We start from the raw sequence: 23,582 nt of genomic DNA, 5'->3' as shown, positions 1-23,582 counted from the left end.
GATCTCAGCAACAGCCGGCATAACGCCCATCACAGAGGAACACATAAGTCTGCTATCAGCATTAGAGTTGCCATTCTTCGTGGTAATCAGCAAGTGCGAGCTCGCCGCCTGCGCCGTGCGCGACCTCGTCGCAACGTTACAGCATCTTCTTGGTACTGCTAATAAGGTAAGAAAAACTACCATGGCGTGTAAAAAATTTTACAAAATTCTACCAAAACCTTCCAAAAATTTACCAAATCCTTCTAAAAATCTTCCATACCTTTCCAAAAAAACTACCTAAACATATTAAAAATCTACCATGAGAATCTACCAATAACTACCAAAAGATCTATCAAACTAACTTTCTATTTTTGTGGAAATTGCGAAAACGCTCAAAACTTTGTAAAAAAATCTATTAGACCAACCATGAAATCTGCCAAAATTTACCCAAGCTACCTTTCAAATCTCATGTTCATCATCATCATCATCTCAGCCATAGGACGTCCACTGCTGAACATAGGCCTCCCCCTTAGATCTCCACAGATACCTGTTGGAGGCGACCTGCATCCAGCGTCTTCCGGCGACCTTTATAAGGTCGTCTAAAATCTACAAAAACTTACCAATGTCTACCTAAAATCGGTCAAAAAATTATATATTTTTTGGCTTTAGCTTTGGTATTTATAAAACAACTAACGACCCGCCCCGGCTTCGCGCGGGATAACATTATTTCCCCACTATTTAATGGATGTCATTATACATATAAACCTTCCTCTTTAATCACTCTAACTGATAAAAAAAAAACCGCATGAAAATCGGTTGCGTAGTTTTGGAGATTTAAGCGTACAAAGGGACATAGGGACAGAAAAAGCGACTTTGTTTTATACTATGTAGTGATAAAACAATTGTTTCGTGTCGTGGATAATTCTACAAAGTCTTCGAATATATATTACAATTCCGTGTATATTGTTACAGAAACCCTTACTCATTACTGATGAGAACTTAGCCAGAAACTGCGTGGCACCGCAGAAACTCATCATTGACTCCCTCGACGATACCAAGGAACAAGTCGAGTGAGTATTAAAATCAAAAGTCATTTATTCAAAGTACGCTGAAAATCAGCACTTTTTGAACGTCAAATTAACAAAAGACAGCCCCCAAAACGCCCGCCCTTCACCACTTCATATGTGTTTTTGCTGGGAAGAAGAAGTGGCGCAACAAACTCCCCAGCACCAAATATTGATAGTATTTATTTGTGAAATACATAAGGTTCTTATAGGTTTTATTCCACATCATCCTCCGAGCCTTTTTCCCAGCTATATTGGGGTCGGCTTCCAGTCTAACCGGATGTAGCTGAGTACCAGTGCTTTACAAGGAGCGACTGCCCTATCTGACCCCCTCAACCCAGTTACGCGAGCAACTCAATACCCTTTGGTAATACTGATTGTTGTCTCGCTTCTGACTACCTGTAATGACTGCTAAATATGTTCAAATGACTGCCGGGACCCACCAATTTAACGTGCCTTCCGAAACACGGAGGAGCTCGTCATGACAAGATGGTGACCGCGCCAAGCGTTGCTTAACTTTATGATCGATTGACCCGTGCGGCTGGTACTTAGACGAGCGCTTTATTTTGCGTCTGAATTATAAAGCTAAACTTTGTTGTTCAGCCAAAGAGTTAACTATTTACATATACAGCTGCTGAGTGATTAATATCATCATCTCTCGAGCCTTTTTCCCAACTATGTTGGGGTCGGCTTCCAGTCTAACCGGATGCAGCTGAGTACCAGTGTGCCACATGGAGCGACTGCGTATCTGACCTACTCAACCCAGTTACCCGGGCAACCCAATACAATACCCGTTTAGGTTAGACTGGTTAATATCTATCTATAGTATAAATATTTATCCTTGTTACAGCGTGGAATCAGAAATAATCCCAGTGTTTCCCGTAAGCTGCGTCAGAGGGAACGGCCTGAGCGCTCTACACGCGTACTTGTTAGCTCTGCGGCCGCCACAGACGCAAGCCGCGCATAGACCTGACGACGTAAGTAAACAGGGTCACTTATAATTGGACGTATATGCCGAAGAAACTTATAGAAAAGCCCAAGAGCTACAAGTAGATCCATCTTCACTAAACTTGTGAATCCCAACACTTTTTTAAGGTTCTGTACCCAAAGGGTCAAACGGGACCCTGTTGTTTTCGCTCCTCTGTCCGACCGTCCGTACGTCTGTCACCAGGCTGTATCTCATGAACCATGACAGTTAGAGAGTTGAAATTTTTACAGATGATGTATCTCCGTTGTCGCTATAACAACAAATACTGAAAACTAGAATTTAATAAATATTTTGGGGGGCTCCCATACAACAAACGAGATTTTTTTGTCCGTTTTATAAATCGATACGGAACCCTTCGTGTGCGAGTCCGAGTCGTACTTGGCCAGTTTTTTGTTGTGAAATCATCAAATGCTAGCTTCCCACTGTGGGAGCGACGTGTGGGAGTGTCAGACTCTTACTGACTAAACCCCATCATGTTCCTTCGTAGGCCTTTTATGTACAGTCAACTTCAGGTCAGTGGTAGCAGTTTTATAGGAAAATCGTACTTATTACTATTGAGTTAAGGTGCATGACAGTTACCACTGATGTGCAGTCTACCGTACCAGCGCCGCGGTAACTCTTTTGAACAATCCCGCAGCCCCATCAGTCATTGGCCCTGCTGGGTGAATCCTAGCACCAAGATATTTGAGATTAGTGATGTTGATGATGATGATGATGAAGGCGATGTGTGATGATGATGATGTTTAAGTATGACGACGATGTTAGTGTAATGATGATGGCGCACTGTGGATCCATATTGAAAATTAGTGGACATAGGCTACAAAGTTCGACGAAATAATCATAGAATCATAGAAAACAAAAAATAAACGTGATTCGCTCCATACAAAAAAATCTAATTTATTTTTTTTCAGACAAACGATCAACTTTAGAAAAAATTTCACAAGAGTAAAAGTTGTTTGGAATATCATGAAGAATCACCTAAAAAAATATCGAATCGTTATTGGAACTTTTTTGTCTATGTCCACTAATTTTCAACATGAATCCACTGTGTGGCGATGCGTGATGATGAATGACATGATCATCCTCATCACACTAACATCGTCATCATACTTATGATTCCATTGTTATAGGAAACGTGCGAGTTCCAAATAGACGAGATATTCCACGTGGGAGATAACTCTGGACCGGTCGTTGGCGGATTGTTGGCGAAAGGACAACTATATGAAGGAGACACTGTTATTATTGGTAAGTGTTTAGAAAGAAAGAAATATCATGTAATTATTTTTAAAAAATCGGGCAAGATTAAATCAACAGACCACCATAGAAAAAATACAAGCGAGTTTACTACTGGCTAAAGATTCTTACCTTCTATTGTTGAAACTGCTAAATAAAGTATGATACGCCGTTTTCGCTATCGTCGGCTAAAACGCCGGCAAAGTCACTTACACAAGTAAGGAGTAATAACGGACCCAATATGCTTCCTTGTGGAACTCTAGAAAGATGTAACTCATTTGTGAATTGAAATTGCAGTTCTCGAGAGTTTTAATTTTAAACGACGACTCATTTGTGATTGTCATTGAAGTACTATTTAAAACTATTGTAAAGCTACATTCCTAATATTTATCTAAACCTGATCAGCGCTATCAAAAGCCTCGCTTAGATCTAGGAGGAGAATAAATGGGTTTCATCAACGACTACTCCTATTAGTGTATCCATACAAAATAAAGAATCATTTATTCAAACTTGGCTGCAAGACAGCACTTTTTGAAAGTCAGGAATTTACAAAAGACAGCCCCAAAACGTCCACCCTTCACCACTTCCTATGTGTTTTTGCTGGGAAGAAGTGGCGCAACAAACTCCCCAGCAACACATGTCTGTCTGTAGGTTAGAAGAACCTTAAACATTGTTTGATATGTACATTTGTATACAATGTAATTTGTATATCGACTGCAAGCAAGCAATACCTCCTATCTGACATTTTTGTTTCAAAAAACCAAAAAAACTTGTATCTACCATAAACTACCTTTAGATTCAAAATAAAAACAAAAAAACTTTATTAATCAATACTATGCTTAGAAAAAGAAAACTTGGATTTTCAGTATCTCATTATACCTTCCTCGGAATAAGGATTTTATTAAGTTTTATTGTTCCCCTTTAAAATCCACCCGGACTCAGATAGGAGGTATTGCTTGCTTGCAGTCGATATTACAGTATAGGACAATATGCAATATTGACAAAAAATTACAGTGAAGATGATTTATACAACCACCACATGTTAGCTATAATCATCGGCACGAATCTTGAGCGCTGACCTTCACCTGCGCAGAAGTAATTTATTGGGTCCCTTTTGTGGTATGAAGTGAGGCGCGAGAGCGGGCTAAAGCGGTGATTGGCCCGCAGCGCATTGCGTCATATCCGTCACTGGGGATTGGTTCTTTGCTAATAAATCACTTCTGCGCAGATGTAGGTCAGAGCTCAAGATTCGAGCCGATAACTATAGCACTCATCCTACCTACCTTAATATAAATACCTACATCAGTATAAGATTTTACTTTTTGTAACGACCATACACCTTTCCACTGTAGGACCTCTAGAAGACGGGTCCTTCACTCGCAGCCGGGTCCGTAGCATCCACAGGAACCGAGCCCCCTGTGGGTCTGTCCGCGCCGGCCAGTGCGCCAGCGTGGGGCTGTCGGCCTGCGCCCCGCGCCCTGGACATGTGTTACTCGCGCCTCCGCCCTCTGCGCCATGTCCGCCCGCCTTCACTAACTGTCGACCGGGGGCTTGTAAGGTGAGTGTAGAGACATCAATCAGATAGATAGATAGATATTCTTTATAAGAAGAAAGAAAGAAAAACATTTTATTCACGCGAGTGACACAAGGAAAAAAACAAGAGAAAAATACAAAAAAAAAACTAGACATAAAAAAAAATAAAAAATACGAATTACAACACAGAGTACCTTATAATATACGGAAATTACAACAAGAGACACGACACGAGAAGAAGGTACATAACGGGAAATATGTGTGTGTGTGTATATAAGGTACACCAATGTTACATTTTTTTATCTTAAACTAGTTAAATTAGATGACACAATGGGCGGTCTTATCGCTAAGAGCGATCTCTTCCAGACAACCTTAGGATGGATTGAGACGAGAAGGAAAATATTATATAGTAGGCAGTTAGGCAAAGTGTACACTTGCTCCTGCAATTTGCGTACCTATTCATAATATTATTGTCATAAAAAAAAACTCAATCAGTTGCGAGAAACAATGGATTTTTTTCTATTTGCAACTTTTTATTTAATATTTTAAATTCATAGCTTATATTTGAAAAAAAAAAAAAAACTAACGAAGCGGCAAGAATGAAGAAGAAAGAAGCTTATTCATAATTATAATGTTCTTTGATAATTGCCAATTGAAAGAAATAAATCCTAAAGTCTAGAAAAGTGATGAAATAGTGGATTTGAAAATTTCATAATTTTACGTGAGCCACTTCAGTTAAATTTCTGCGCATCAATTCGCACGATGTTCCGACTCGCCAATAATTTAGGCATTTTTTTATGCGAAATCATCAAATGACCCCTCCCGCTATGGGATAGCAGCGTTAGGGAGTGTCAAACTCTTACTGACTATAGTTCGGCCATTCAGAGAATGCGTTCCTGACACGTCGCGATTGAACTGACGACGTAACTTTGCAATGGCGTTGCAGTTACGATAAAAATATTTTTGCTGGTTGTTTACCGTTTTAACAATTGAGGAGCATTAAAACAACATTATTATATCAATAATCAATGAATGTTATAATTTTGTGCCAAACTGAGTGTCAAATAACTTGGTAAACAATATTTTTCTAAATCTATACTGCGCTATTACAAGGTTATGTCAGCGGTTTATATTTTGTAGTGCTGTGCTAAAAATAACAGGCAAGTATCGTAATCTGTTCTTATACAGTTATAATATAAAATAATACGTTTTGATTTTCTTTTTAAGAATTGGAAAATAATGGACTATAAGACTTAATTATAACTTTTATGAAATATAAAAATAAAACTATGACCAAACCGCATTTTTATACTTAGATTAAAAATGGTAAGCCCAAATGGCGTTATGGGCCGCCATTTTGTGACGCTAAAACAGTCGTCCGTTGTCGTTTCGTGCGCATAGACCACGTTTTTCAAGTGTTTTCGATCTGTTTTTATTTGATTACCCGGCTTTTGTTAGACCGAGATATCAGGATTGATTCTGTTATTGATAATAATATAATTATACATGTAGGCGAAGATGATGATGAAGACACCACCTCCTCAAGCAAATCGGAGTCTGATTAATATTCTGTTCGCACATTCAATTCAATGTACTTGTAACAAAGAATAAATAAAACAATTTTATTATATGAATATTACCTTTTTTTGGTTTCCACTTAAATAACTAAAATATAAAACAAATGATTCCGCCAATTTAAAACGAAAATAATCTTAAAATAATGCGGCGGTTCATTTTGAAGGAACGGTAACGAACTCAGTGTTATGTTGTGCCCATCACTAGTCGTGACTAACTGATAGGTGTCAGGAACGCATTCTCTGAACGGCCGAAGTATAAAACCCACCATGTTCCTTCTTAAGCCCTTTATGTACCAGCGCCGCGGTAACTCGCGTGAACAATCCCGCAACCCCGGCATTCATACCTTTGGCACATACTCAATAATCTTATTTCTTCCTAACAGGCGAAACAAATCCAAGAGAACTTAGCAGAACAGACGAAAAATCGCAAAAACGTGCGCAGAAAAAACAAGAACCTTCTTCAAGACTTGAAGACAGCTGAAGAATGTCTGACCAAAGACATGGATGATATCGAAACTAATATATTTGATGATGATGATGAAGATGAACAAATTGATGACGAGACGAAGAGACAAATTGATGATGACTGTATTTGTAACGATAAGGTGATCTTGGAAGACCCTAATAATCCGAGAGGGTGTATTTATTTTCAGGTTAGTAAGAAATTTTGTTTTATTTTTTGGAGTAGCAGTTTTTAATTTAGTGGTTATAAATGTTTTTTTTTTTTAAGTGTTGCCATGCTTATAGTATTGTATTTTCTAAAGGTCGGAATGCATATTTAAATAAATTAAATTAACTGTAATTATGATATCTCTAAGGGCAAAATTTCAAGCTCGAATTTATTTTTAACACGCATCGATTAGGTTGACCTGTATGTAACTATGTAATGGAATCTAAGGTAACTAACTAATTTAGCTGCGGGTTGTTCGAAAGAGATACCGCGGCCCTGGTACATAAAAGGCCTATGACGGAACACGACGGTTTTTAGTCAGTAAGAGTCTGACACTCCCTCTCCGCTGCTAACCCACAGCGGAAGGGGTCATTTGATGATTTTTGACGTCGTTAAAAAAAAAGGTAACTAATTTAACCATCTTCCAAGGATCGTAGCGTCATGAACATTGTCAGCTGTATGTAGTTCTGTGGGCCAAGCACGAATATCTAACGTATTCGAATCGACAATGTATCGAGGCCTCGATTCGAAAACGGAGTTTGTCGATAGTAGGCAGCACGAACCACATTCGGAGCACTATCGAACACTCGATTCGAATTCCAAGGTGACGTCATGCAAATGTAAATAGGGACGCGCCACAGTGAGCAAAATGAACGATTGTTGAATGAATGGTGCGTTCGAAAACTAACTCTAGTTGTTAATATTTTTTTTACCTTTGATTAAACGTTTTATTATTATTAAATTATAATAAAAACTGAATGTAATATAAAAAAGAGACCCAAAGTTAATTATTAGACATTATAAAATGGCATTATCTCTAGCAATATAACATAGTTACGGAGATTTTATTTTTTAAAAATGACGGGTACCGAACGCACCCACTTGACATCCGACGCGCGTAAGGGCGCCAAATTTGTTTATGTTTTGCTACACGTCCACAACAAAAGTATTTCTGTTTTTTTTTTGCTACAAATAATTAAGTGCTTTCAATATAATAAATATTATGAGAACCAGTCAGACGCAATATGAAATGATGGTTGAATTCATGGAAGCGTGAGTAAACAGTTTTAATAAGTTTGAGTGGCATAAACTTTAGTGTGAAGTATTTTAAGTGCAATGCTATTTCTATATTTTTAAATTCGGTTTCATTTATGTCCAGTGGGTAAATTATATTCCTAAGTTTTGCTCTGCGCGTAATTTCTCTACAATGATTAAAAATAAACATATAAATAACATTTTTTTTTTCAAACACATTAATTCTATAGGTTCGCAAATAAATAAAATATGATTTAATTACTTAGCTTGTTTCTCGTGATTGATATCCATAATATTCTAGTAAAGGAGATTGGGCAAGAATGTATGAAGTTTGGTCCAAATGTCCACCACGAACGAGACCTATATAAATAATTAAATAGTCCACTTAATTTAGAGTAACTTTTACTAAGAAAGTAAAAAAAAAAACAATGCCAAAAAAAAGTTATAGCCAAAAATGTATTCTTAATTTTCGGTAGTTTTTGTATGTTGTCATTATTATTTTTTATTTTATTCCACTTTCATTTCCGCACTTTATCTAAAACTAAGATGAGTAAGACACATTTGCATATAAACCCATATTTATTTGCCCGATGGATGTACGAATCACGAACCAATTGAGGTGCCAGAAGGGCTTGAATATACTCAACGGTGCCTGGATCTAAGATAGTTCGAAGTAACTGGTGGTGTCTTCTCTCTAATAATGAACAATTCTATTTTGTCAGAAGTTACAGAAAGTACGAAAATCGAACATCACGAAAAGTAATTGAAAAAATTAAATTGAAAAAATCTATAAAATGTTTTATTTTATTTTGCTATAACTTTTTTCTGGCATTATATTTTTTTTTACTTTCATAACAAAATATCGCACCCTTAGAATGAAAGTGACTTAATTCAAAATTCCTGTAATACTCGTTTTTACAATAAACTGACCTTAAAAAGCATAATCTATAACCCTGTAAATAAAAAGAGACCTATTTCTAACTATAACAGAGACTACGCTTATTTCGGTCTCTTTCACTCGTTCCGCTATTCGTTTACGCATATTGTGTGAAAGAGCCAGAACTAGTATTACGTCAGATGCGCTTGCGAGTGAACATGTAAAACATCGGCGAATCTCAAAAACTGTCTGTTTATTGCGAATACTGCCACGGTAAATTACACAATATTTTTTATCATAAAGTGACATTTTGCTTAATACGTCTTTATAGAAAAAAATATGTAATAGTATTCAGTAACCTTTTAAGGATTAGGTCTATTTAGTAAAAAATAATTATAAAAGACAAACGACACTTATAATAATAGGTCTGTCTATGACTGAAGGCATATTCATTATTTTTGTTATTCTTAATATTGAACCTGTTTATTACTAAAATTAAAAAGTTTAAGTTGTAACTTTTTTGGAATATGCCCCTAGAATATTAAAGTTGTGTGGCATGTTAAGATATTTAGGTACACAGAGCCACACATCAGTGTATTCGGATCTGTGAATTTCTACAATTTATTGATCGATTCTCACCTTAATTTCCAACACGTTTTGATAAGATTTTATTATCCTGATGTGGCTGTTTTACCTACACCGTTTTACCGCACTCCAACCCGTATGCATCCGACAGGACACCCGCCCACTTAACATAATTGTATTGGTTTTTATACCAATACTTTAGCATCCTAATGATATCGCTTGGGAAGTTCTTGATATTTGTCAATTTTCTCCATAGGCAGTCGTAAGATACGAGGTCGAAAGCCTTGGAGAGGTCCAGAAAACATGCATATACAGGTGTTTTCCTACTTGTATAGTATTGAACAGTCTGTTTGAGGCATAGTATAGCTGTTTCCGTGGATAAGATTGGCTTAAAACCAAACTGGGCATCGTTAAGTATTAAGTACTTATCCAGCTGCTGGTCAATCAGACTGTCCAACACCTTTGCAATGATGGTAGCCAGGCATATAGGCCTGTAGTTGCTCTTTTCACTCGCATCTCCAGTTTTATTCTTAACAATAGGCACAACAATAGTTTTAAGTAAATCCGCTGGAAGATACGAGTGACTCAGGCACAAGCTAAAAAACATTGCTAGCACTCGCGGTAAGTGCTTACCGGCATGCAGCAAATGCTCTATACTTAGGCTGTCATGACCCGGCGACTTGCCTCTCTTTAAGTTGCGTAGTACAGTAGCTACCTCCCTGGCCGTAAACCTAATAGGCATGTCTTCAGACACCCCCACCACCTCCGGCCCACCAGATGACGTACCCAGGGGAGACCCAACCCTAAAGGTTCTACTAAATAGGTTGGCGATATCACCAGGATCACTAAGGCCATCAATACTCACAGGCAGACCCGACCTTTGATTCAACCTGTTCGTGGCTTTCCAAAAACTACCAAAATTCTTTTCGTCATGCTTACTTGCAATGATGTCCATTCTTATTTGGTCCTTATTATTTTGGCACCATTTCAATTTACTTTTAAAAACCTTTCTACTTTCCACCATTTTTTCATATAAATCACCATTTTTCGGTCTACTAAACAACGTCCAGGTTTGAAAATCCGAGCCTGTCTGTGTGCGTCCTTCACATGCTTATTCCAGCCCGTTATGTAACTCTTTTTGCGCTGTAATCCATTCTTACAGTTACTTGCGATTGCACTTTCACAGAGTATACGCACAATTTCCGCATAAATATTGTCTAAAATAGTTTCATGTTCCTTAATTCTACATCAAGTTTTACTACATTCAGTAAATTCTAAGGGAAAGTCTACATTCTTCAAGAGATCATTACAATAATTGCTATATAACTCAGTCTGCTGCAAAGCTCGGTCAACCCATGTTACTTTGTTACATTTAGGAAGTGCAGGTGCAACTTTTGGCCTTAATAACTTAAGATCACACTAACCAAGACACGTCATAGAGCACACTAGCGTCTCTAACAGTGTTCCACGCCGCGTCTGTCACTACGCAGTGGTCTAACCAACTAGTAGAACCATCCCAACTAGCACACTAGTGGAAATAGCAGCCTATTTGGCAACTGTTAGCTGTACAGTAGTGCTTTAGGGGTTCCGAAAGTATCTTTAAGTTCTACTATTGCTTCCGTAGCTGCTCATAGCTGCTCATAGCTGTAAATATCACAAAAGGCAGCAGAAACTGAACCAAATGTCACTCTGGGTTTTACAAGAGATCATTCTACAACCCATTTGCAGCCTACATCTTTAAAAGAGAGTTCAAACAATTATGTTAAAGGTTAAAGCTGCTAAAAAGTTTCTATTGCCGCTGATGTACGCGTTAGAACTGCATAAAGACTCTAATTGTAGACTTTTTAACGGAACTGTTTAAAAGATATATTTATCACTTTTCTGCCACTAAAGGTTTCATTGCAGAAGTGATTTGTTTTTTTTTTGCAGACTTAAGTAGGAATTTGATCCTCTGTTCTACTTATAGCCACATTAAGGCTCCACAATAGAAGCAGGAGGTTAAAAGACATTGCCTGCTCATTTGGATACATTCTGTAATTTTATTCACAAACACAAGCAAAGGTCCCGTAGATTTTGTTTTCTCAATTACTGATAACGAATCAGTTACTTGAATAAATGTTATTAAGACTGAAATAAATAAATGCATTCAGATTTTTATAACATTGCATTTTAATTCAATACCCTATGTCCAAATAACTTTCAGTATATCAGTGTCTTATTATTTATTGTGTCAACAGAATTATTTCCAATATGTGTCATAAACAGACTTAATTCTTAAAAAAACATAGAATGGCAAACATAATTTTGAAATAAAGTGACTTAATTTGAAACTACTTTATATTTTATGTTAAAATACATATATAAAAATACTGTAAACGTGAATTTGCATTGTCATTGTGATCTCAAAAGGCTAATCCACAAATCTGGTAAAAATCAATAGTAAGCCATTAAAAACGGAAGAGATATATTAAGACGTATTCAGTAATATAATTTTTTGATGACGATTTTGCTCATTTCCCACAAATTGCATTTTTTGGATTCGGTCACTTTCATTCTAAGGGTGCGATATGTTCTATATTTAACGGGCTATCTAGCCATATAGGTCTCGTTCGTGGTGGACATTTGGACCGGAATCGCCCATTGTCCTTTGCCGCTAAAAAATAATATGCGGTACTACGTTCATACAGTGGCGGTCTTTGCATTTTAAATTATATTGAAGCTATTACTAATTGTTCCAATAACTTAACAATAATTTTATTCACAAAACTAACTCTAAACAAACATAAACACGGTTAAAACTTTATTTTTACACTTCTCGAAACCTTTCTCACCGACTATTTTCAAGTGAATAATGTTTCGACCATACTCGATAGCCAGCCTTCGAGAGTTTACGTTACCGTACGTCAAAAGAATGTTCGTGCTGCCATGTTTTATTTCCTTTTACGCCCGATAGGGGCGCTGTACAATTCTCATACAAATGTTACTCGATTTCGATACGAATAACTTTTCGCAAATATTCGTGCTTGGGCTACTGATGACAATACAATAATATGGTACTGTCGAACTGATCTGGTGATGGAGCCGGAAGATATGAACTGCCATTTTTTGGTTTTACATAGTTCAATAGAAGCGTGTTTTTCTAGTGTATTTTCACTATTAATTAATAAATATTTTCAGGCGTCAGTACAAGTATTAAGACACTCCACAGTGATATACCCTGGCTTCCAGTGCACTGTGCACGTCGGCAATGTGAGGCAGACCGCTATTATTGAGGTAAGACTTATAAGATTATTTACAGACTGCTAGTTTATAACCGACTCCCTCAATAGAATGAAGCTATCAATTGGTCAGAATATTTTATATATTTTTAAATAAGTGTAATATAAGTGAGCTCTTTGCAGTTTATTTGAGGTTATTTCTACTCGACTGCAAAGAAGGATTACGGCTTTGATATTTTTTTTAGGATTCCGTATCTAAAGGACTAATGCCCATTTTCACCAACAAATACCTTAATTTAAGGGATTCCCTAAGAACAGTTAGGGAACACTTAATATTAATTTAGTTTTCACCAAACTTTAAGTGTCCCTTATACCTTTAAGTATTGGGGGAGCCCTTATTCTAAGTGACACTTAGTTAGGGAAACGTTAAGGGATTGTTGGTGAAAACGGGCATAACTGGTACTAACTGGGATGGGTTATTGAGACTTCACTGTCTGCCTGTCACCAGGTTGTATCTCATGAACAGCGATAGTTCACAACGATAATACATCATCTGTGATGTCAACTGTCAACTCTATTTCTACATAATTCTGTCATTTACTGCGCCTCATCCATTCCCTTATATTGGTAACTGATACACAAAATTATCAATCTTCTTCTTAGTCATCATCATCCTCCGAGCCTTTTCCCAACTATGTTGGGGTCGGCTTCCAGTCTCACCGGATTCAGCTGAGTACCAGTGCTTTACAAGAAGCGTTTGCCTATCTGACCTCCTCTACCCAGTTACCTGGACAACCCGATACCCTTTGGTTAGACTGACGTCAGACTTACTGGCTTCTGACTACCCTATTACTACTTACTATAATAACAATCTTCTTATTACAGGGTATAATGTCTCTACACAACGTGCTGCGCGCGGACGAGACCGCGTCAGTTCTGTTCCGCTTCGTGCGCTGTCCGGAGTACCTCGTGAGGGGGAGGCGACTACTCTTCACTGCCGGCCTGGGAACTAGGTGAGGAATTATCCTTGGAGAACAAATCTCCTAAGTAACAAGCGCGCCAACATGCTGGTGTTCGGGGGACGAGGCTGTCTCAAGAAACCTGAACGCCTCGTTAGTTATTTATGACCGATCTTAAACTTTCACAAAGCAGCCCGTAGTCTGGAAGTTGGTGGCTGATACACCCGTGCATCGGAGAGCACGTAAATGTCGGTCCTGCGCCTGATCCCTTTCCGGTCATGTCGGATTGTCGTCACATCGCGCTATGAGAGTGAAGGAATAGGGAGTGCACCTGTGTTCAAGCAAATGCTCGTGCACTATAATATGTCGTGCGCAGCTGGCTGATCTGCTTAGAGAGAACATTATTACATCATATATCTTAACTAAGTTAAACAACGCCGCGGACAGTCCTAGAATGGGTGTCAAACTTGTCATGACAAGTGCCTTCGTTTTTCGAAAGGCACGTTATATTGGTCCAGACTGTCATTTGAACATTCTTAGCAGTCGTTACAGGTAGTTAGAAGCCAGGAAATCCGTAACCAGTCTAAACAAGAGGTATAATCATGTTGCTTAGGTAACTCGGTTGTGGAGGTCAGATAGGCAGTCGCTCCATGTGGCACGCTAGTACTCAGCTGCATCCTGTTAGACTGGAAGCCGACCCGGACATAGTCAGAAAATTCTAGGTGAAAAACCTAAATATTAAATTATTTTTTTATTTGTTACAGGGGCATCGGACGCATCACTCAAGTATTCCCATATGTACCTTGAACAAAACTTAATCAATTTCGGTCCAGCATCTATATTTCTATCAAAGATTTACTAATTTAGGAGTAGATCTGTTTTTTTTTAAACTAAATAGTTTTTTAATTAGAAAAATACACTTTTTTTGGTGTTTTGAAAGTGTAGGGAAATATTTAAATAATTCTTCGGTGTTTGACAAACTATACTTTTTTAGTGAAATTGTCGGCTAAGTAAAATAAAGGAAGATTTTTAAGTCATTGTCGAATGTCAAATACTATTATTTTTTTCATGAAAATAATAATTAAATTTTTCAATTTCACTCAACTTCGAAAAAAAGAGGAGGTTCTCATTTTTTTATCTTTTTTAAATAATAATAAGTAGCACAAAATGGTTTTGGATTTTTGTTTAAATGAATCGTTAAGTACTTATTTAAAACTAATATATAATAATAAGTATTATTTTATCTAATTTTAAATAACACACGGTGATTTCAAAAATCTTCCTTTAGACAGAAAAAAACCTATTTTTGGCTAACTAAATAACTTGATTATTTAATAAACTATAAATAAATATGACTGGATAAATAAATTGTCTCGACAAATTATCATCCGCCTAGCCATTTCTTTGAAACCCATCCTTGTAATATCAAAAGTATTAATACTAATTTTGTAAAAAACTTACTCAGCGAAATAGCTGACTAGTAAGATTAAATTCACTACTACTATAATCATCGGCACGAATCTTGAGCTCTGACCTTCACCTGCGCAGAAGTAATTTATTGGGTCCCTTTTGTGGTATGAAGTGAGGCGCGGGGGCGGGGTAAAGCGGTGATTGCCCCGCAGCGCATCGCGTCATAGCCGTCACTCGGGATTGGTTGTTTGCTGCGCAAAGCGATCCCCACTCTTCCGTCGAGCGCTCAAGATCCGTGCCGGTATCTATACTACTTTTATATACTACTACTATGTTACATTAAACGCCTTCCTCTCTTCTAACTATTTTGCTGTGACCATCAGTGTCCATAATTGTGACTACCTCTATTAATTTTCCACCCAGTGTACAGTCAACTGCAGGTCAGTGGTAACAGTTTTATAGGTAAATCGTACTTATTACTATTGAGTTAAGGTGCATGACAGTTACCACTGATGTGCAGTTTACTGTACTTTATGGAATGCAATAAACGATATGATATGATAAATTTTGTGTAACGATAGACATGGGTATAGGCTTCTTATCCAAATGCGGGAAGTTGTTTCCTCGGAACGCGGGTGAAACCGCGGGAAACAGTTAATGTAGTAAATACTTTTCTTCCATCAGTGTATTTTTTACATAAATTATATAGTTGTTTGAATATTTTCTCGGTATTAAATTGCCAAGTTATTTTTTTTTAATTTTATAATAATATGTATGAAAATACAAAATTAAGTACAATATAATAATGCTTTAATAGTTTGGTAAATTCGCGTCAATGTATGTACTTTAATCTGTCAATTTTTTTCAATAGATTTTCAGCCTCATCAAAATAGCGGAAGATCAATGTACGATTGGTCAAATTTGACAGATTCGGGTAGTTTGTTCTTTTTTTTGATAGGAAATCATCAAATGACTCCTCCCGCTGTGGGTGTAGCGTGAGGGAGTGTCAGACTCTTACTGACTAAAACCCACCATGTTCCTTCTTAAGCCCTTTATGAACCAGCGCCGCGGTAACTCGCGCGAACAATCCCGAAACCGTTTTATAGTACTTTAGTGGAAAATTCTGCTTATCTGGTAAATTGCAGTATTTCAAAATACTAGTAAGTGTGTAATTTAGTATGAAAATGCTTTTCCTTAGAAAATTATTGTATGGGAATTAAAATTTTAATTGTTTTGAACATTTTAAAATGTTATCGCTTTTGTTAAACTTGTAGCTTCAAAATAAAATGTTATTTCTTCAGAAATAATATAAAAACTAATATTACTTTGACGAAATTGGATCGACACACTAATTTTGTCCTAAAACAATTTGTTTATATTTTTTAAGTAGATAAAAAATGTACCACACAGTTTTTCCTATGAAAAAATTATATTTAAATTATTGTATCTTTGAAAATGGTTTCCTTTTCTAAATGCATCTAAAATACATAGTTTTCTAACTATTGTGATTAAAACACAAAGTTAATACCACGTATTAAAAAAACATACGCCTCAGACTAGTCTGTTTGCTCGGGATAAACTCAAAAACTGCTGAAAGATTTTTAATGTGGTTTTCAGCAAAAGATAGAGCAAATTATAAGGAAAGTGGAGTCCCCACTTTATAATTTTATTTTATGTAAGTATATTTATGTCACTTTATATAACCGAATTCTGTGATTTTTTTAATGTAAGCTTTTCATGATTGGTTTATTTCTCTGTAGAGTCGATCTAAACGGAATTGAGAAGTTTTTAAACAACTATGCCCTATTCACGTAGCCATGAGCCAAAAGGTAAACAAACCATAAAAAGGGTTCTTTATAAGTCACGATTGAAGTAATGAACATATTCTATAAAAATAATTACGGAAGTAATACACTGACAACATAAGAAATGATATTTTAGAACGATGTCTGTGGAACTTATGTAATCCTTTCAGACTTATTTGAAATCAAATGTAATAAATGCCGTAAATTATTTTCTTAATTTTAATTTAATATGTATTAAATCGTTTACATGTTAAAGAACCTAAAAGACGTTACTGTCATACATAGAACCCTACGAAATTGCAGACCACAGATACAGCGAACATTTTACATAATTAAACCGACTTCCCAAAACACTAAAAAGCAAAAAAAAACTATTTTTAGGTGCATCGGCCTAGAATTCGGTGTCTAATGGATGTTACTAAGTTAATTTTGCCACCGACTTCTAGGCCGATGCACCTAAAAATAGTTTTTTTTTGCTTTTTAGTGTTTTGGGAAGTCGGTTTAATTTTTTTGTAAAAAAGTTTTTTATTTAAAGCTTTTCAGTGATACGTATAGTTGTCACTATCCATACAAGTGGGAAGTTCTCATCAATACAAAGAATATAAGTCCAAATACGAGGTATTTTACATATTCAGTTGTCGAGTTCCCTCGACTTTCTCTGGTCTCCATCATCAGGTCAGCTTCAAACCTTCACTGTTGCAAAGGTCTTGTCAATACAAATAATTTAAGCCCAAACACGAGGTAGTTTACATATTCAGTTGTCGAGTTCCCTCGACCCTCTCTGGTTTCCATCATCAGATCAGCTCCAAATCTTCACTGTTGAATAGTGCTTTTAAGCGTACACCTGAGTATCAAGTTTTTACCCTATGTATGCCTACAACTTTCGAAGGTTGCCCTCGATTTCTCAGGGTTTCCATCATCAGATCCTGACCTGATGACTATGGGACCAACTGGCAGCTATTCCGAGTCGAACAAAAAAAGAATCACGTAAATCGGTCCATAAACCTCGGAGTAATCGATGTACATACATAGAAAAAAAAAAAAAAAAAAAAAATATACCGGCCGAATTGATAACCTCCTCCTATTTGGGAAGTCGGTTAAAAAATGTGATGTTTTGTCATCGGTCGGGTTATACCCGCCATCTTGAAAAAGTGTCATTCTTTGTTTACATTTTGGCTCACGGCTCAGTGAATAGGACATAATTACGAAATTTTATTGGTTGTTTTGAAGTTTGGGCCTTATAATGTCTATGGTATATTCAGTCAAGCCACAGATCATAATATTATTGTCAATATGCAAAAACAATGGATAAATGTTTCTATTCTAGATATTAAATATTAATTATCACCGAAAACTTTGTATGTTGCACCTATTATAGTATAAAAATTGAATTATTTTGTTTTATTTACCTACATTCAGCGTGTACGTTACCCAGGCCAGATGTTGTCGAAAATGGTCATTTGAATCTTACAGATAATTATAATCTCGAATAACTTCGCAACCGAAGAAAGAACAAATACAAAATATGGCACAACATTTACTTTATCTAGACAACTAATTTTATAGGTAATATTTTTTTAAATATTCCCATTAGAAATAAAAAGGTCTGGCTGGCGTAACGTTACGCCAGCAGGAAATGTTTTTGTGAAATAACTAAAAAACTATAAGTGCAACAAATTTAAAAATGTGCGCAACAATTACAGAAGCCGCACAACTAATTATCTGTAAGATTCAAATGACCATTTTCGACAACATCTGGCCTGGGTAACGTACAAACATTCAGCTAAATAAATTAGGTAACAACTTCAAAAACACTAAAATAATGACAAGACTTTTCTAACAAGTCCAAACACAGCTATGACACAATGTTCCATCATGAAGTTCCAGTTCATATCTTCCGGTTCCATCATTAGATCAGTTCGACAGATATTATTGTATTGTCATCAGAACTACATACAGCTGACAATGTTCATGACGCTACGATCCTTGGAAGATGGTTAAATTAGTTACCTTAGATTACATCTGGGGGCACGGCAGTGCCCCAGCCAAGTCTCGAGCAAAACGGGCACGGCCGTACCATCTTTTCTCGAAGCGATTCGCGGCTGTTTCGCCCCCCCTATATCTTCGACGTGGACAAAGCTAGGAGTTTAGGTTTTTGGTGAATAATAGTAGGCATTAGAACAAGCTTAAGTTCGAAATTACATGCCAATTGAATTAATAGTTTAGGAGTTACGGTCGATCAAAGTTACACCATTTTGTCACTCACTGACTCACTGACAGATCATCAAAAATCTAAGGTACTTCTAGCAGACTTAGAAACTTCAAATTTTGCGCCAAGATAGGTCATTAGCCACATATAAAGGAAAAATTATAAAAACATTAAAAAATAATATGCCATAGAAAACAATTTTATATTTGCGGTTTGGCAAGAACATTATGTATGGATTTTGACTGCATTGTTAACTTTGTTCGTTGTTTAAGTACCTATTCAATTGGATGAATACATACATAGAATAGAAAAGAATAATATAAATGTAATACATAGACTATCATTAATACAAATTAATACATAAAGTTCATAATTCATTAAATTAATAAAGCTAAAACTCCATTGTATTGCGATAAATATTGTATGCGCGCTTGATAGATGGCGTTGTACCTGTCTGAATCGCGCTATGGTTTCTAAGTAGTACTTCAAAATAATTCGATAATTTTCATTTGATAGCGCCTTCTGTCTATGAAAAACCATTTCGAAACTAAAAAATATTCAAATTCAAATTCAAATTCTTTATTTGCAGAATATGGGTAAGTATACAAGATGTTCTTAAAATAAAATTATAAATCGCCATAATCAGGCTCACGCCATGCAAATTTGTTGCAACCGAACAGTTACATGCAAACATATCGAGAAAAAAAAAAATAATAGTCCATACAATTACGAAAATGTCAATCTTACAATAATTAATAATATTACATTCGGTTATTAATCTTAATACTAATAGAAAAAAAAATACAAAATAATACATAATGTCAAAGAGCAGAAATAGTCACTAAATTGTTTTAATTATTTATATATTATGATACAATGTTTCTTCCGTACTAGTTTTATATTCAGATTATACAGATAAATAAGTTTATATTCCGATTAACAGTTTTTTTTTTGTTATAATTTATCATCAAGAAATTCTTTTACTGAGTAATACGATTTGTCTATCAGTATTTTCTTTACTTGATTTTTAAAAATGTTATTATTAGATATTTTGAGTAAGGAGTTAGGTAAATGGTTGTACACTCTAGGGATCATGCAAAACACACTATTATTCAAAAGACCAGTTCTGTTAGAAATAAAGCTTATTTTAAATTGTAGTGATAATTGATATTCGGAACACTTTACGTGTTATTTAGTTTAGTTTAGTTATAGTTTGTAAGTTAGTAGATATATATTTATTTAGTTAGTTATTTGTTAGTTAGTTTAGATCTATTTAGTTTGTTAGTTATTTATTATACACATATATATATAAGTTTAAGCCCTATTAATATATTGTTATAGTAGTAATTGTAAATATAGTGTAATGGAACGTGAAATATTGTACATAAATGGCGACCTTTGTCCACACAGAGTCATCTCTATTCCTGGAGTCGTGTTTATTTCATTCGTTGTCATACTGCATGTATGGGAGTTTTCAGTCGTCAAACGATATTAGGCGTGCTGTCGTCCATTATGTAGTGGAGAATTGGGATGATATGCAAGTCTATACCTGCGACGAACGTGGAGACGTTTATATCAATGCAGATATGTATTCAGCTGCAATGCTGAAAACAATCACCTATGGATCCGTATCCGAACTTAAAGCGGCCGCTGCATTGTATCCCTTTATTTTCCAAGTTTACGAAAATGGTCGTTTGCAGGGATCATTCGGTGATGATCCTAGGAAACCAGTGAAACGTTTACGATTTACTGGGAATTTTTTAGGAGGTCATTACAAAGTACTCGTTCCTGATAATTACTCCATAGTATCAGATCTTCAGGTAGATGAAAATACTTCTGATTCTCCTAGCTCGACCCAAGCTAGTGAAAAAGTAGCTAGTGAAAAAGTAGTATCAAAGCTCAGGAGACAGCAATAGCTGAATATAATTGACTCCGAAGTATATATCGCCCAGACTTGTCTACCTTAGAAGTAACGAAGCCTCAGAGAAGAAACAAAAGAGATAGAGATAGAGAATGGGTTCTAAGCAAAGCAGTAGCTGAAGTCCAAGAAATTATGAGGTCACCTAAAAAAAAAAAGAAAGAAAAACACTTACAAAAAATAAATGAGATCCCACCAAAAACATGAAATGTAAAAAAATGCCAAGTCTCTCGATGCAGCCTTTCCATCGTAAAAAGTTTTGAGATCTCATAGAAGCCAAGTCCTATTCAAAATATTTTGTAGTTATAAATCAACATTTAGTAATTGTATCAATAGTTTTCTTTATATTATAATTATAGTGACTTGGCAATGAGCACAAGAAGAAACAAATAAAACGGCATATTTGGAGGAGTTGAAAGTTACACACACCGCATGCGTAAACATTAATATCACAAAATTAATTTTCTTTTGGTTTATCCGTGTCGTCCCAACCGAATTTCGGCAACGGCAGTCAGTCTTAGTGTACTCTCGATTCATTTACTTTCATAAAGCGATGGCCCGTAAGGTATTCTTAATTATTGTATTGGAGCATGTAGTCGGTAGTGACCATCATGATTCACACATAACAAATAATCTGATCACTGGTCTCGTCAGTAACATTTGCACATAATTCCAGGCAGCAAGCAGCTTTTAATTTGTGCTCATTGCCAAGTCACTATAATTATAATATAAAGAAAACTATTGATACAATTACTAAATGTTGATTTATAACTACAAAATATTTTGAATAGGACTTGGCTTCTATGAGATCTCAAAACTTTTTACGATGGAAAGGCTGCATCGAGAGACTTGGCATTTTTTTACATTTAATGTTTTTGGTGGGATTACATAGTTACATATACATCGACTCAATAAAAACGAGTTAAAAATATGTAGGTAGGTACTGTCGAAAAAATACTGTTTTTTAGTGCATAATGTGAATAACCTCGGGGTTATTGACATATTTGCATTATTTTATATTAAAACGGTATTATAATTTAAATAAGAATTTGCCTAGGTATTTCATAAAACAAATGAAAGCTGTTTAAATATACATAACTGCATCGACCATTTCAAAATCGCGACTAATATTATAAAAAGTCGTGGTGGCCTAGTGGGTAAAGATCTAACCTCTCGAATATGAGGGAGTGGGTTCAATTCTAGTTCAGGCAAGTACCAATGCAACTTTTCTAAGTTTGTATTTACTTTCTAAGTATATCTTGGACTGATAAAATGGTGAAGGAAAACATCTCGAGGAAACCTGGACTATAAAGTCTGAAATCAGCAAACCCGCATTAAGCAAGCGTGGTGATTAACGCTCAATCCTTCTCCGTGTGAGAGGAGGCCGCAGACCAGCAGTGGGACGATAAAAAGGCTGTAACAGTATTATAAATGAGAAAAGTACAGAATAGGCATGATGACAATAATCAAAAATCATTAAAATAATATATTTATTAAATTAAACTTGAAGCTTGGAATGTAAAACGCGCATTGTTTTCTTTATTAATAATGTGATTAATATGTATTTTTATAAAATAAAATTACGAAATAAGGCAATCCGCCATGATATCTTGAACACCAATCAGAGCTCGTGACGTCATTTCTCAAAACAACTCGCGCGAAAGCGCGCGAACGTCACATTTCGTTATTGTGAACTTCCACTGCGATCTTTGTTTTTAATTAATTAATTGTGTATAACACGAGTTATGGAGCCCGGATTTATCAAGACAAACAGCGCTAATTTGCCTAGAATTGATATCATAATGCTGGGAGAGAAATGAATTTAGAAATGTTAAAACTTCCATGTAAGTATACTAGTTTAATTAAAAAAAACTTCCATGTAAGTGTATTAGTTTAATTAAAAAAACTTCTATGTTAGAATCTAGAGAACTATGTAATAACTTACATCAAAGTGATCTTCACAAAAATAAAGCTTTTCCCTGGGCAATATTGCTTTTGAATCTCGCCTTGCAAGTTTAAGCCACTTGTTTCGTATTTTTTTATTGTGAGGAACGTACACAAATAACTTATCAGGAGTTGTTTTGGATGTGTTCTTACACTGGGGGACCCCACAACACCTATGCACTTTCGAATTCATATTTAATAACACAAAAAACTTAATTATTGCACGAGCGTTGTTTACTTGCGTCTTGTAATTTCAGTTGTGACGCCACAAGTGACGACATGACACTGACAAGCGTTTTCGCGCCGGATTCAAAGTGGACAGAGAAAAATGCAATTATTTGATAAAAAAAACTTCGCATTTTCTTAAAATTAATAATTTTTCATATAAAATAGACGTATACCTACATCATACAAAGGAATTTAAAAATTTGTCATCATGCCTATTATGTAACTAGATAGTATATAATATACCAAGTTGCTGGAAGTAGTTCCCTGTAAGCAAAAGCTAGGATGCCATCTTCATCAGTTTAGAGAGAATCAACGGAGGCGGGTAAAAGTTATGAATAAAACACATTTAA

At 35.8% G+C, this 23,582-nt stretch overlaps 1 protein-coding gene across 1 annotated transcript in view; it reads left to right on the top strand.

The window, feature by feature from the left end:
• The window catches only part of LOC124644408 (GTP-binding protein 2-like), a 30,754-nt gene extending 15,555 nt beyond the window's left edge, over positions 1-15,199 (top strand). Inside the window, exons 10-18 of the mRNA XM_047183735.1 lie at positions 2-166; positions 952-1,049; positions 1,894-2,020; positions 3,162-3,276; positions 4,617-4,822; positions 6,758-7,027; positions 12,719-12,814; positions 13,645-13,772; positions 14,483-15,199. Coding sequence (XP_047039691.1) covers positions 2-166; positions 952-1,049; positions 1,894-2,020; positions 3,162-3,276; positions 4,617-4,822; positions 6,758-7,027; positions 12,719-12,814; positions 13,645-13,772; positions 14,483-14,525 — 1,248 coding nt within the window. The 3' untranslated portion in view covers positions 14,526-15,199. The remainder of the gene's footprint in view (position 1; positions 167-951; positions 1,050-1,893; positions 2,021-3,161; positions 3,277-4,616; positions 4,823-6,757; positions 7,028-12,718; positions 12,815-13,644; positions 13,773-14,482) is intronic.
• Positions 15,200-23,582: the final 8,383 nt, after the last annotated feature.

This window comes from Helicoverpa zea, chromosome 30, assembly GCF_022581195.2.
Source record: "Helicoverpa zea isolate HzStark_Cry1AcR chromosome 30, ilHelZeax1.1, whole genome shotgun sequence".
Lineage (NCBI taxonomy): Eukaryota > Metazoa > Arthropoda > Insecta > Lepidoptera > Noctuidae > Helicoverpa > Helicoverpa zea.
The sequence above is the reverse complement of the archived record's forward strand: the minus strand, read 5'-3'. Positions and strand labels throughout refer to the sequence as shown.